The sequence below is a fragment of the Diadema antillarum genome, unplaced genomic scaffold (genome assembly GCF_040938485.1).
Source record: "Diadema antillarum isolate AM-2024a unplaced genomic scaffold, OU_Dant_1.0 seq00000783_RagTag, whole genome shotgun sequence".
In the NCBI taxonomy this organism is placed as follows: Eukaryota; Metazoa; Echinodermata; class Echinoidea; order Diadematoida; family Diadematidae; genus Diadema; species Diadema antillarum.
The window spans coordinates 1,403,357-1,418,106 of NW_027271671.1; the positions used below are offsets into that span (position 1 = coordinate 1,403,357).

At 38.4% G+C, this 14,750-nt stretch overlaps 1 protein-coding gene across 1 annotated transcript in view; it reads right to left on the reverse strand.

The window, feature by feature from the left end:
- LOC139739147 (cilia- and flagella-associated protein 47-like) overlaps nt 1-10,518 on the reverse strand; it is a 105,770-nt gene extending 95,252 nt beyond the window's left edge. The window contains exons 1-6 of the mRNA XM_071649764.1: nt 10,251-10,518; nt 6,587-6,741; nt 4,824-5,031; nt 4,226-4,272; nt 2,774-3,002; nt 99-411 (exon numbers count right to left, since the gene is read on the reverse strand). Of these exons, the coding sequence (XP_071505865.1) occupies nt 99-411; nt 2,774-3,002; nt 4,226-4,272; nt 4,824-5,031; nt 6,587-6,741; nt 10,251-10,403 (1,105 nt within the window). The 5' untranslated portion in view covers nt 10,404-10,518. The remainder of the gene's footprint in view (nt 1-98; nt 412-2,773; nt 3,003-4,225; nt 4,273-4,823; nt 5,032-6,586; nt 6,742-10,250) is intronic.
- Between the last annotated feature and the right edge of the window lie 4,232 nt (nt 10,519-14,750).

Sequence of the window (14,750 nt, forward strand, 5' to 3'; positions counted from 1 at the left end):
CCCAATATTGCAGAATAGTATGAAACAAAAAAATTGCATGGAATCAATATGATTATCATGTGCACTTTCTCACATCCTCAATCGAAAAATTTTCTCACCTTCATTGCTTTTTCTGTTATCCTTCTCCTCACTGTTGTTTCCAAAGCCACTATTGCTGCCTACCACAGTAATGTTCATGTAGAGAGCAAAGTCTTGGCGAGGTGGTGGAGAGGAGGTCCCCTTCCAGCCCTGACTGGCTGTGTCATAGCGGGGACTAAAGCGGAAGTAGAGGGGGCACTTCTGGTAGGGGCCCAAGGTGCCCTGGTTTGGGAGGGTCTTGACCAGCGTGCTGATGGGGCAGGTGTTAGCCCGGACCTTGTCCAAGCCCTTTGTGGCCAGTGTGGCCACAGTGGACTTTGTGACATCAATCCCCTGAGAAAGTCAGTGCCATAACAAAATGAGCAGCATGTCTGCTGTAAAGCAACCCTTTCAGTTACAAGGATTTGGCCACCTGGAGTAATCAGTGTTATGTTCTGTTTTTCATACAACAAACTTTGTCAATTGGTCCATATTCAGCTGAACACAAATAATGACTTTTAGTTACCTTTTGCTTTACACTTTAGAAGTACTAGGTGTTTCAAAAAACATTTCCCACTTTTGATTCTTAATAATTCAAAAATCATATATCAGATAACATTGTCATTGATATGAGTGATAGCTGAATAGTGTACAATTTGGTTGGAGGTGGTTTAAATATGAAAGCATAAATCAGTTTCATGAAATCCATGATTAATTTTACAGTTAGGTTCCAGATTTTGCTCTATTTTCAACCCTCACTGGGTGTGTATGGGAGTGTGTGGTTATTACCCTGACAATGGTCCTGAACAATGGCCAGGCTTTGAATACTTCATTATTTATTCATGAGAAATTCCGCTATCACAACTAGTCTTTATTCAGCCTCTGGCAGTATCTGTGTAAAATCAAATGCCTGCTGATACTGTCGTTGAGTCGCAACAGTGCTCTCCCTACTTCTGAAAAACGAAATTACAATGAATACCTTCTGTTCTATCGTAAACATTGTGACAGGAAGCAAAGAAAATCAATTAAAGTATCGTATATGGAGCCTTAAATAAATCTACTGTGAAACAAATGGCCCCAATGATAAATGCTGCTGAACTCTTTACCAAAAATGATCTCTTTTTATCTAAAAAGCAAAAAATTTGTCAGACTATTTAATTAGTAGACAGTTGTATTAAAATGAGGAACTTTAGATCATTTATGCTTACTTATATCCCAAATTTAGTGATATGTGAAGCAAAATTTGAAAATGATTGCCAGCTTGGAATGAAATGTGGTGTTTGCAAGCACATGGAAACATGTGCTTACTTTTTCCATGTGCATACATTTTACCTTTTACCGCGCATGAATTCAGACTAGAAGTGCCAGGGGCAATCCACATGAATTATTGATTAAGCATTCATGTGCCTGGGAGCGCGAGACTGACGCCTCGTCAACAGGTGGTTCAGGCATGTCCATTGTTCAGGGCCATTGTCAGCACACACTCACATACACATCATTAGTTCCTGTACAAAGTTCATTTTTGTACAGAAGGTTAAAATTTGACCAAAATCTGAAACCTTACTTCAAAATCAATCTTAGATCTAATGAAACTGATTTATGCTTTTACATTTAAATTACTGCCAACAAAATTGTACACTATTCAGCTATTACTCATATCAATGACAGTTTTATCGGATGAATAGTTTTTGAACTATTAATAATCAAAAGTGGGAAATGTTTTTTTAAACACCTAGTATATAGGATTACAAACAAAGCTGAAGTATATTTTCTGCTAATTTCTCTCCCTATCTCAAGAATGGTCGCAAAACATATTGTTGCTGGGACGACAAGACCTCATATCTGCAAAATGTCTATTGTTCAGGAAAGCAAAAAAAACATGGCAGCCAAAGCACTATATCAGATGGGATAGACTTTCCTTTGACATGCCGTGGTGGCTTCATTTTTGGGGTAAGACAGCTAGGATTTGGACAGGACAATGACATCAATTAACAGATTATCTGGGCATTAATTAAAAAAAAAGCCATTTCCACCAAAATTTCAGATACAATGTCTTGTCACCCCTGTGACGATATGCACAGTGAGACAATACAAGGTAGAAGACAAAAATACAGGCCTTATTAACCAAAGAGTCTCCACACACACACCTTACTGTAAAACATGATATATTCGCGGAATGAATTTTTCGCGAATTGGAACTGACAGCCTTTTTCGTGCATGAAATTTTCGCGAAGTGCCACTGGCGTTCAATGCATATACTGTAAAACATGATATATTCGCGGCATGAAATTTTCGCGAATTGGAGCCGACAGCCTTTTTTGTGGCATGAAATTTTCGCGAATTGCTACTGGCATTCAATGCATGTAGTGTAGACAAAAGCTTTCGCGTGCATTTTAATTTCGCGAATTTTGGCACTCGCGAAATTCGCGAAATTAAAGTGCATGCGAAAATTCCTCGTTTTACAGTAGTGTAAACAAGGACTTTCACCTGCATTTTAATTTCACGAATCTTGGCGCTCGCGAAATTCGCGAAATTAAAGTGCACGCGAAAATTCCTTGTTTTACAGTATCTATCAAACTCCAGTGAATTTCATAGAAGCATTTAAGGTACATGTAATGAGAGAACAACAAAAATTACAACATCTTCAGAATGATTATATAACAACTTTGTGGGAGTTTTCATACTTGAAATTGCTATTGCAAAATACCAAACTTACGGCTTCGGTTCCAACAGCATCTTCTTCTAAAACTGTGACAAAGTTGATGGAGTCTGGCCCATTGTTGTAGAGATAGGCCAGCTTTGTCTTGTCTGTTCCATAATAGGTAGAGCCGAAGCGCATGCACTGAATGTTATCACCAGACTTTGGGTCGAGAAGCTCTAGACATCTGTCCACAACGTGTGCTTTCAGGGATAGGCAGCTTGGCTCTTGAGCTTCTAAAGTCACTCTGTATGCAAAGTTTGAATAAAAGGTTATTAGTCAGATGGTTTGTGTGTGAACTTATAATACATGGCTCTGAGAGATTTAGAACCCTTTTCATGATATCAATAAGACTAGATTTTGAGCACTGTTTCTCAACATTGATATATGTGAACCCTTTTCATAAAATTTATATGACAATACAAAGGTTTTGTACACTATTTCTGTTGTTTCTATGTAAGCCACTGAGACAAAAAACACTGCTTTTTCAGCAGGCCATGATTTATCCCATATGGTTGGAAATAGCAAACAGCGTACCGTACCAGGCAACCATAGCTGGTGTAACACCATGTAGGGAAGAGTTCATAGTCAAGATTACTGCCATGTTAGAGTGTGGAGTAGACACTGTCAAGCAGATTTGCTCACGTTGTAAGTTATTTGATATCTGGATGACAAAGATGCTTAGAATGATTCCTAACTTGGCTCTACATTGCACAAAGAATTGACATTCATTCACTAAACACTGTGTCACCTGAGATCAATTCAGCAGTCATCACTTAACTATAATTAGAACACGTTAACAATACTGGCAAATGATATGCTTGAGCAAGAGTCATAGAATCATAGACAACATTCCGTCAGCATAATGATAATGAGAGTATACAAAAGAAATGAGAGGGATAACAGACATCATGTCAGCGACACAGGATGTAAACATGTGAATCTCATCAACATTTTGATCACCTCAAGTGACTAGGAATGTATCATTAGCAAATGGTATCAAGTCTGCAGTTTGCCACAAGAATGATTTTTTCTTTAATATGGTGAATCTAATGTGTAAGTTTATTCAAGCTTTGTGGGAATTTTTGGAGTGCTGACAGACCTCTCCAACAGCTGGTTAACCTATCAAAATTAACATAACACAGATTCCCAAGTTACATTTTTGTTCTTTCACAACTTAATATATACAGTGTCATGTTCAGCCAATGACACATCAGACAAAAACTCCAACCACCCTCCTCACTGCCATTGTGCCATGTACGATGTATCAGCAATACTAATCCCAAGGGGGGTAATCAGGTTTTCTAACTTTTATGTAGATGTACATACACCCATAATCTAATTGGCACTATTCTGTGATTACTATACATCATGGATTATCTTCATTAATATCATCAAGCGTAATTATAGGTGAAACTAGAAACACAGCTTGCAAGTTTGTGTTACATTGAAAACATATGGACTACTCACGCAGCCTCTTCATTCAGACGTCCACTCTTCTTGGCAACAAATTCAATCTGCAACAGAAATATATGACATATGTTTGTAGGTACTCGTTATGTAATGTGACCTACATGTACAATGTAATATAATGTGACTACAAGCAATATTTCCTTGTAAATTGTTTTCCAGGGTTACATTCCTTTTGTACAAGTTTGTATGGCTGAAGAGTACCAGCAGTCACAACCTCACTTTGATGGATGTGATAGAGCTTTGACAACTGGCAATAGTTTCAGTTCCCTTGAATTCTACGAAGCATAAACAGAAATAGCTTTAGCAAGACGTGAAACCCTTACATTTGTACATCTGCTACTACTTATAGCCAATGCTCTGATCTAAACTTGCCCAAGTTTTCCACATTTAAATGTAGAGACGTTATAATAAGTTACAGATATATATTAAAAACAATTTTATGAAGCTTCCATGTTCATCACTTCTAAAATGAGAGACAAACGCTCATGATCAATTCTGTAATGTCACCAAATGCCTAGAATATCTGTAGACTAAATATTTAATGTTTGTCGGCTTACATTTAATACTACCTGCATGAAAGTTGATAATTACATACTTTGATTGTCTGCACTGTCTTTGGCTTGACGATTCCTTGCAGTGGAAAGATGGTGAATGGCTCCTGGCCGGAGTACTTGATCTTGAACATGCCTGCTAGTGAACCATGGTTGTAAAGAGAGACTTCCTTGCTCAGAACCTTGCTGTCACGCACCACTGTCCCAAAGTCTACTGGGCCTTCCAGCTCAAGCACTGGCTGGGGTGCATACCTACCAAGAAAGAAAGGGAAGAAAGAAGCGTGTCATGTACTTTGCATAATGTCATAAAGATTCCTTAGAGTGTCAATGAGTGGCAGTGGATAATTGCAACTTGAACTAGATATATCGCTACGGCGACTGATATGCCTCCGCCATAATGCATGGTTCTCCTAATAGGTCTATAGTACAATGTCTTGACAATGTGTGATGACAGTTTCAAACAATTGGCAAAATATTAAAATGACAGGTTTGACACAAATGTGCTGAATGTTCACTTTCTTAGAACTAGGTTCAATTGGATGAGTGATTGAAATGTCAGAGTGCAGGTATTTGGGGAACTGATGATTTTTACTTGGCTTTTGACCCTTTTATAAGTTTATGCATTGAGTAATTTTTCAAGGTATTGAGAAAAAGTATAATTTCAGTATCAAATGGGAAAATAGCATTATCTAAACCTGGCCTTTGACCTTTGACCTCACAGTTCCAAAGAGAATCACTGTTAGGTTGAACATGCATAAATTATGTAAGTTTCATGATGATACCTTGAGTTACTTTTGAGATATGGAGGAAAAGGTGCAATTCAGCACTTTCACTTGACCTTTGACCTTTTGACCTTTGACCTTTTGGCAAGAAACTTCCCACAGAATATATATTGGGTAATACATGTCTACATCAAGTTAAAAAAAAAAAAACTTCATTCATTGCATAAATATAAGGAAAGTAGTGATATTTTGAAGAGTTGACCTTGACCTTTGACCCCTCTGACCTTTGACCCATGACCCCTAACTTCCCTAGATAATTACTGCCCATCGGTACAAGCATATATACTAAGTTCCATGAAGATACCTAGAACCATTTGCGCGATATGGAGAAAAACATGAAATTTCAATTTTTTTTTCACAAAATAACCTGTGACCTTTGACCTTTGACCCTGTGACCCTAAAATCCACACAAAGTATTATCCCCCAAGGATATACCCTCATACCAAGTTTGATGTAAAACCACCACACGGTTCTTGAGATATCGACAAAAACAAAACGGGACGGACGTACGGACGGACGGACGGACGGACGACCCGACCCGAAAACATAATGCCTCCGGCCACTTCGTTGCGGAGGCATAAAAAATATACATGGTGTTGAAAATTTCCTCAATTATTTCCAAAGAACTCTGCACATGTTTTTTTTTCTTTCTTTCTTTCTTTTGCTGAGGTGATCAATATCAAAGTATCTTGAATTTCAGGTAATACATTGTAAAATCGCTACCTTACAAAGAATGATTAAAAAATTGAAAATCCTCTCTGAACCAGCTGTCTCACACTTCATTTATCAATAAAGTAAAGCTGAGGTGTACAAAAAAGACCAAAGACCCAAATCTACAACATGATAACATTTCAATGAATCTGATGCATTGCACAAGTTTCAAGTCACAATATATGCATTACTTTAGAAGAAGTTTATCTTGTGGATTTTCATGATTTTTTTGGAAAGTTCACAGGGAATGCCCATTTCTCTACATTTTTCATCCCTAAAGTCCATTTCATCTCATGTCAAAACATGATACTTACGCAGACACTGGAACTTCAATAACATTTTCGTCCACGAGGAGAATAAGTCTGTCCTGGTAGTCTCCAACCTCGCTGGATTCATACTCTACTGTTGCTGACACTTCCAGTCCTGGAGCAATTGGTTTTTCAGGGTTGTTCACAATGAGCCGGAAATTCTGAATACATGAGATAAAAGGATTTTTGTTTTCTTGAGAATAATGTAGCATACCGAGTTTACACTGTAACTTTTGTGAATGGGGACTTGCAAGACAATTTGAAAGTGGTTGAATTTGCTGTTGAGAACCACACTGATGGAATGAGAAAGCAGTAAAGTGTACTATCCTTTGTCAAGAGAAAAGTTTGCTATTCCCACCTTGGAGATATAGTACAACACATTTGTGTTACAGGAGACAACATTCTCAACTGAACAATTTTGTGAAATTTGTACACTGTAAATATCAGCTGATGCATGACATTCAGGCACATAGAAACATTGTGAAAACACCAGTAATGCACATTCAGTAATCATGTTGACATTGTTGAAATGATACAAGAGATGTCAGAGTACAGTGTAAGAGTGATCATATGAAAAGGTTTTAATAAAAAGTATATTAATTTCTATTTCTCTAGAAACCGATGTAGAGCATAGCTGAATGATATCTAATCAACTCTGAGACATAGCATATCTTGACAGATGTAACTAAGTACAGCGTACACTGGGCTTAATGCATTTAATTTTTACTCATGAATAATTCATACTCGCGTACATCACGAAGCGGCAAGAAAAAACAAAACCCAACTTTGAAAAAGCGTCGTGGCTGCGCCACTCAATCTCACAATCCTCTGTTTCTCGCAATGCTCGGTGTGGCGATTTGATCTCATTTATTAGCCATGCAGGGAGGAGTCCCAAAAATTTTAATCAAATTTTGGCATCTAGCGCAGACAGCGTGCAAGCCATGCAATAAATTGCTATGTACAGAAATCTCTTCCCATGCATAGACAACTAAGCTATCTCTGAAAATCCCTCAGCTTGCATGGCTTGTGCGCTGTCTGCACTGGATGCCGCGGGATGCTTGCATGAAAGGCACCCAAAGGCTGGTGGACAGCGGAATTTATGAAGAAAGTGAACTTGTGATACCTATAATGTGATTTGCTAACAAATTCAAGTACCCACTTACTCTATCAGTGTGGAATAGTAATTTGGAATGTAAACAAAAGAACAGGTTAGTCCTGATTTAATTTTTCTCTTTATGAATATTTGGGTCTTTCCATAGGGTTGGGGCACATAGGCAAAATCTCATCACCTGCACATACAAATGCAACTTCTGTATTAAATACACACTACCCAAAGCTCAATGTTTTTTGTAATTATGGTATGTGTGTATGTATGTTATAATGTGTGGTACAGAAATTGAATCTTCTGTTTTTGTTGTAGTTATTGTGTTTATTTAATTTTTGGTGTCCTACGTATAGCCTCCCGAAATAGCATTTCAAACCCTGAAGGTGGAACATTTGGTACATGTTCCCGACAACAAAAGTCATCATCTGTTATATTATAATGGGTTAGTCAAATACGTCAGATCAATACGTCAACGTCAACCACCAGCACAACGCACTCGATCACTCGCTCGCGCAGAGGCAAATTCACTGTGCGCGCGGTCCTAGGCCTTCTGTCATTACGTGAAAATGTTTTCCCACGGGAGAACATTACAAGAATGTTCGCCCATGGGCGAACATAACGAATGTGCCTCCATCACGTGACTGTGTTTAGCCAATCAGTAACTGGTATTTGACTAACCCATTTAATATAATCATGTGTTTGTTAGCTGTAATGCACTTGTCAATTGTAGTCCCGGCCCACGGGTACCCGGGGATGGCCGGGACTTGCAACCAAGTTGAGCGGGGATTTCAGCATTTTTTTCGCCCGGGTGGGTCGGGAATAGACCGGGCTTTGTAGGGGGAAATTCACTTAATTTGCCCCGGTGGGCCGGGGAATGGGCCGGGCTTTGTCGGGGGAGATTCACTTATTTTGCCCCGGTGGGTGGGGAATAAACCGGGGCTTGACGGGGGAAATTCGCTCCAACCAAATGGCAGGCATTTGGGGCAGGAATTTTTGCCGGGATTGAGCCAGTAATTTTGCTGGAGAGTTGACCATGACTTGTACCTTTCCAGTACGGTGATGTGACCATAAATTATTTCGCTTGACTAGCAATTCCCCACTATTGAGGACTCGGTAACACTGCCCAAAAGTCGCGTTAACGCATGAAAAATAAAAATAGAGCCTAGCGCGAAACATGCGCGATTTGCGCATTTCATGAATTTTTCTGACGTGGAACCTTCGATTGTATTGTCCGCGGATGTGCGCCGAATCGGCGCTTTACACGATTCCATGCGCAAAAGTTGCGTAATCGCATATTAAAATTATGTAGGATAAGAAATTTGGTTTTGCGTGCTTGTCCGTCGAGAATTTGACCATTTTCGCTGATTTACGCAATGAAAAATCACCGATGAATTGCGCAAGAACTACGGAAAGATCACGCAAAAATATAGCGCCACAATCATATGTGAGTTGTTAGCGATACATTTGTGATTCATCGATCAGTATTTCGTAAGTATTACATGCGTTTATTTGCGTGTTCTGTTAGAGATACATAGGCCTACGCCAATATTTTTTTCAGTGATTTTCAGTGATACGTAGGTGTTTCAAGCGCGAAACATGCGTCATTATTTATGTCTGCTAATCGTCAGTGGAGAATCGTTGGTGAACGCGATAGCGGCAACATTTTCGCGAATAATTTTTGCGTAGTTTGCGTTGTTCTTACGCGAAAAACGGGCGAAATATGCATGGAATATCAGTGATCGTTTGCGAAAATAATGCCACTACCACGTTCATGTGCAAATCATGCGCGATTCATAGTGATGAAGTGCAGATTATGCGTGATTTTCAGTGGACCTCAGTCGTCGCGCACAAGTTCCACGAATTCGCCCTTTATGGGGCCTTTGCGTGCCTATGCGCTGAAAGTGCGTGGTTTAGTGATTTTTTAGTGATATTTCCGCAATTCATCGGTGATTTTCATCGCGTAAATCAGCGAAAATTCTCAACGGACAAGCATGCACAACCAAATTTCTTGCATGATTCATGCAAACTTACGCGACTTTTGAGCAGTGTGACTGGGCCTTGAGGGTCGGGACTTGGCCAGGGATTTCTATGCAAATATACAGTACCCGGCTTGTCGGGGACTTGACCGGGGATTTCGGCACAAATATTGCCCGGACTGTCAGGGAATTGGCCGGGGATTTCAACTTCAATTTTGCCCGGCCTGCCGGGGAGTTAGCGGGGGATTTCCGCGAAAATTTTGCCCGACCGGTCGGAGACTTGGCCGGGACTTGGCCGGGTGGTGTAACATCCCAAAATTGCAAATGTGATGCAAGTCCCGGCCATCCCCGGGTACCCAGGGGCCAGAACTACAATTGACCCATAAGAAATTACAATTTTATCTACATACAAGGCCTATCTGCTAGAAATGGAAATCTCCAGATTTGCAACATTGTAATTTGTATGCTGCGAGTGTGACCTGTAGCTGCGCCTGTGCTATCACACCACAATGTCGGGCCGCAAGCTTGGTTGGGTAATCTACATGCAGCGCCATGCATTGCACTATGCAGTCGCAGCACACACGTTTACCTTGGTACTTGGTCCGTGAAACTTGATCTGTCTGCTGCACCTGCTAATGTTCTGCACCGTGACAGTCTGGCAATGTACGGTGTTTGCTTCGGCATCCAAGAAGTCTATCACGGGAGGAATGATCCTCACACCCGCAATATCCCCGTCCATCATACCTAGTCCAAATAATCTTCTTTCAAAACCTATTTACAAATCACAAATTTGATGCTAACATCGAATAATGTTCATCTTGCGATGCTTGATGAAATGTCAACACAGTGCGCTGCCATCTTCGTTGCTATCAATCAGTTCGGCGTTACTAAGTTATGTTGCCAAATGCAGTAATACTGATCAATAATATAATTTGTTGCTTGGAAAGAGTCTAATAAAAACAAATTTATCAAAATTGATCGTAACGAAAATTTATTTTAAAACTTTGTAAAGCACCAATATAAGATAATATGTACTTGAGAGGTATATTTTTTTCTACAAATGTTGGCGGTTAATCTTTATTCATGACACAGACTATTCAACGAAGTTTTGTTTGCTACAGTAACTGTCACACCCAACACCCATCCCCAACCCCACCCCGCACGAGAGAGCTTTTGCATTTTAGAATCGACAAACAATGATAGTTCCTATATATTGCACTCTCTTGGTGCACGAATATTCGGACAACGAACTTTCAACAAATGATAAACTGGTTATGTATCTAAGTTGCAAATATAAGTGCTAAAACAAACGAAATACGGTGTTTTTCAAATGATTTTTCAATTTACCCATCAAACTTTCCAACTTCCATCCCTATTGGATATTGTATTATAGGCATATTTTGTCGAAGTTGATGTCCGTAGATTATGTCCCTGTCTTTATTTCTGTTATTGTTTATGTCTCTGTGTTTGTCCTTGTTCTTATATCTCGGTTTTGTATTTCTATTCACTCTGATACTGCATAATGGCACTCATTGCAAGTCAGTTTTCTATGATACTTCTAGAGATGTGCCCCCGTTATAAATTGATCGCATGTTTGTCCTACTTGTAGGCCTATGTATAGATATACTTATATACAGTATGCCCCCCCCCCCCAAAAAAAAAAAAAATACAATCAAATTTTCGCATCGATAACACCCAATGATTAAACTGTCTAAATGCTACTTCAGGATCTTAAAATATAACATCTTAGCTCTGTTTTTGCAGAAAAATCCATTCAATTTGGTTAAGCGGCCACAGAGAAATGTGGATTGTGGTATAGCATGTCATGAGTCTGATCATTCTTCCATATGCAAGTTTAGCACTTCGATGCTCTTGTGTGTGAACACAATAGACAGAACTTGATGGAGGGAAGAGATTCCTGACATGCTCTACAAAATTCCTCACTTCTCTTTGACCACTGAAGCAAATCGAATGGGGTTTTCTGTAAGATGTGAGCAATGAGTTATAGTTTCGTACCCTGAAATTGTATTTGGATTGATTCACTAATTTTTAAGTTATCATTGCGGAGGGTCCCGTTGTTATCATCATTATTATTATTATTATTTTTTTTTTTTTGGTGGGGGGAGGGACATATACGGTATATTCATATTTGCTGGAAATGAATTGAAAATGCCATTGAACCTGAACCTGAAGTTGCATGATCTGATGCACACATTTGGTAGCATATTTAGGGCATCCCTCCCCCTTGGAGTCTTTTCACTGTAAGAACTGAAATTCCTGAGACAAGCCCAATTCAAGTTAATCTTTCTCCATCTCAACATAATCAATATAGCACATACGTACACGATATATAAAAAGAGATAATAATGTTAAAGGGATGGTATACAGTTTAGGTTGTGGGGCTTCAGGTTTCCAACTTCTTTTCATGATTATTATTTTATAAGATAATGAGAAACCTCTTATAAAACATGAAAGAGCATACCATTCAAAGAGGAATTCAAAGTTTATTTGATGAAAATTGGTTTTGAAATGGCTGAGATATCCAAAACAAAGCGATCCTTTAAAAGGATCGCTTCGGTTTACATTGTTTTCGGATATTTCAGCCATTTCGAAACTGACTTTCATGAAGTACACTTTGAATTCTTCTTTGAATGGTATGCTCTTTAACATATCATAAAGTGGTTTCTAATTCGGGCCCATGTCACAAAAAGTTAAAAGGTGAATCCTCACCTCAACCAATATTATGCCATCCCTTTAAAGGACAAGTTCACCTTGATTTACATGTGGATTGAGTGGATGAAGCAATATTAGTAAAAGACGTCAGTAAAAGTTTGAGGTAAATCAAATAGCCCATTCAAAATATATGAATTGTTAAAGTTTCTACGCAGCCTATGCACTGCTGGATGAGCAGTATACTACAGTTTATAATGTCACATGCGTCGAACGATATCAGGAAAATATGAAGAAAATTTCACAAAATTTCATTTTTAAGTGCACAATCCCTCGACTTGTCACTGTTAGGTTAGGGGTATTGCCCTTGCCTTCTGAAAGAGGCAAGTCAAGCTTTTTATCATTACCATTATTGCTATTATGCTAGAAGAGTGAAAATATGTTAAATTTTCTTTACACTCATTAATGTATATCGTTCTACACATTGTGAATTGAATTGAATTGAATTTATTTCCTCTTCATGGGGTGGAACACCCTGATCAGCATAGCTGGTTTCCATAGGGGTCCTCATACATACATGCATAATGGTATAAAGCGAAGAATACATACATCTAGAATTAAAACAAAAATCATGTATACGCAACAATACAAACAGAACGATACTAAACACATAAACAAGCTTAGATTCAAAAGTTAAATACATGTAACACAACTGTTGCAACAAATTTTTGGCAGTTGCACCTTGAAATAAATAAAAGAAACAGTACAAACTGTTAATTCCATTACAGTCCCTAAAATGAATAAAATATATAATATACTGCACATCATTAAAGAAAAATGGATTATATACATCATAAAAGAAACAGTAAAAACTGTTAATTCCATTACAGTCCCTAGGATGAATAAAACATATAATATACTGCACATCATTAAAGAAAATGGATTATAAATACATCGTAAGAAAAAACAGTTAGAGCTGTTAATTCCATTACAGTCCCTAAGATGAATAAAATATATGATATACTGCACATCATTAAAGAAAAATGGATTATAAATACATCAAGTGAAAATTTAAATAAAAATCACACAGAAATTGCACAACTGAAAACAAACTTTCAAAAGCGAACGCTAAACTAAAATAGAGTTTAAAAAATAAAACCATATAAAACAGAACGATAAAAACAAATTTCACTTTAACAACGGAGCAGTCATAAAACACAGATACCATAAATCAAACATAGTTACAAGGCAGTAAAACATCTTTAGTCAGTGTATTTATATAACGCTTAAATGCCTCCAATGACATGGACGGAGTTACTGATCTTTCAATTTTGTTCCACAGTTTAGTGCCTCTACATGCGAACCTACGCTTACAATAATTGGTTTTGGGTCTAAGAAGCTTCAGCTGAGAATGTCCAGAACGTGTATTGTAACTAGCGTCACGAGGAATAAAGAGTTCACTGATGCACGGGGGACCAATCTGCCTCACAGCTCTAAAGAGAGAGTGAGCTAATTGTTTAGACCTGCGAACGTTTAAACAATCAAGACGTAAAGTGTCATACAAATCGTTCGAAGGAAACATAGAGTCAACCTGCAAAACAATTCTTAGGGAACGGTTTTGAAGAACCTGCAATTTATCACAGTTACGCTTTCCTGTATTCCCCCAGACTACATTACAGTAGTCAAAATGTGACTGTATTATAGATCTATAAAATAACAACGCAACACGGAAATCAATCATATTGCGTACTCTCTTATTGTGACATCACAAGCTGTAGTATAGTCTTCGCATCCAGCGATGGCGGCACTGAAACTTTAGGATTTCATAACTTTTGAACGGATTGTTCGATTTTCTTCAAACTTTCACTGATGTGTCCTATCAATATTGTTGCATTAATTCACATGCATAATTTATTATGAAGGTGAACTTGTACTTTAACTTGATAAAAATAAGCCACCTAAAATCCAGAAACAAGGTATGACATTACCGTTTATCAGGATTAAAGAAGTGAAATATTTAAATGATCAATTATTTTGGGATGGAGACGCCCCCCCCCCCCCCCTTCATGGGGGACACATTAGTAAAAACTGGAGCTTGTGTATACTGTGGATCACACTAGTTGAAAATATACAGAAAAGAGCTAAGATGCATGGTCACCAAACACCAATTTAGACGTTACGATGTACAACATGGGGTTGATCAAACTAAATAAAGTGTAGGGCGTACATATACGAAATCCAGCACGGATAGGTCAGGACTGACAAACAGGATACAACTCGAGGTAGGCCTGCCTAATGATCTAACCGAACACGAACAAGACTATACTTTACAAGTACAACATCAATGCAAAGAAAACGGGACAAGTATAGGCCCTATATTCATAGTGTTGAGAAAAGAGAGAAGACAAAAAAAAAAAAA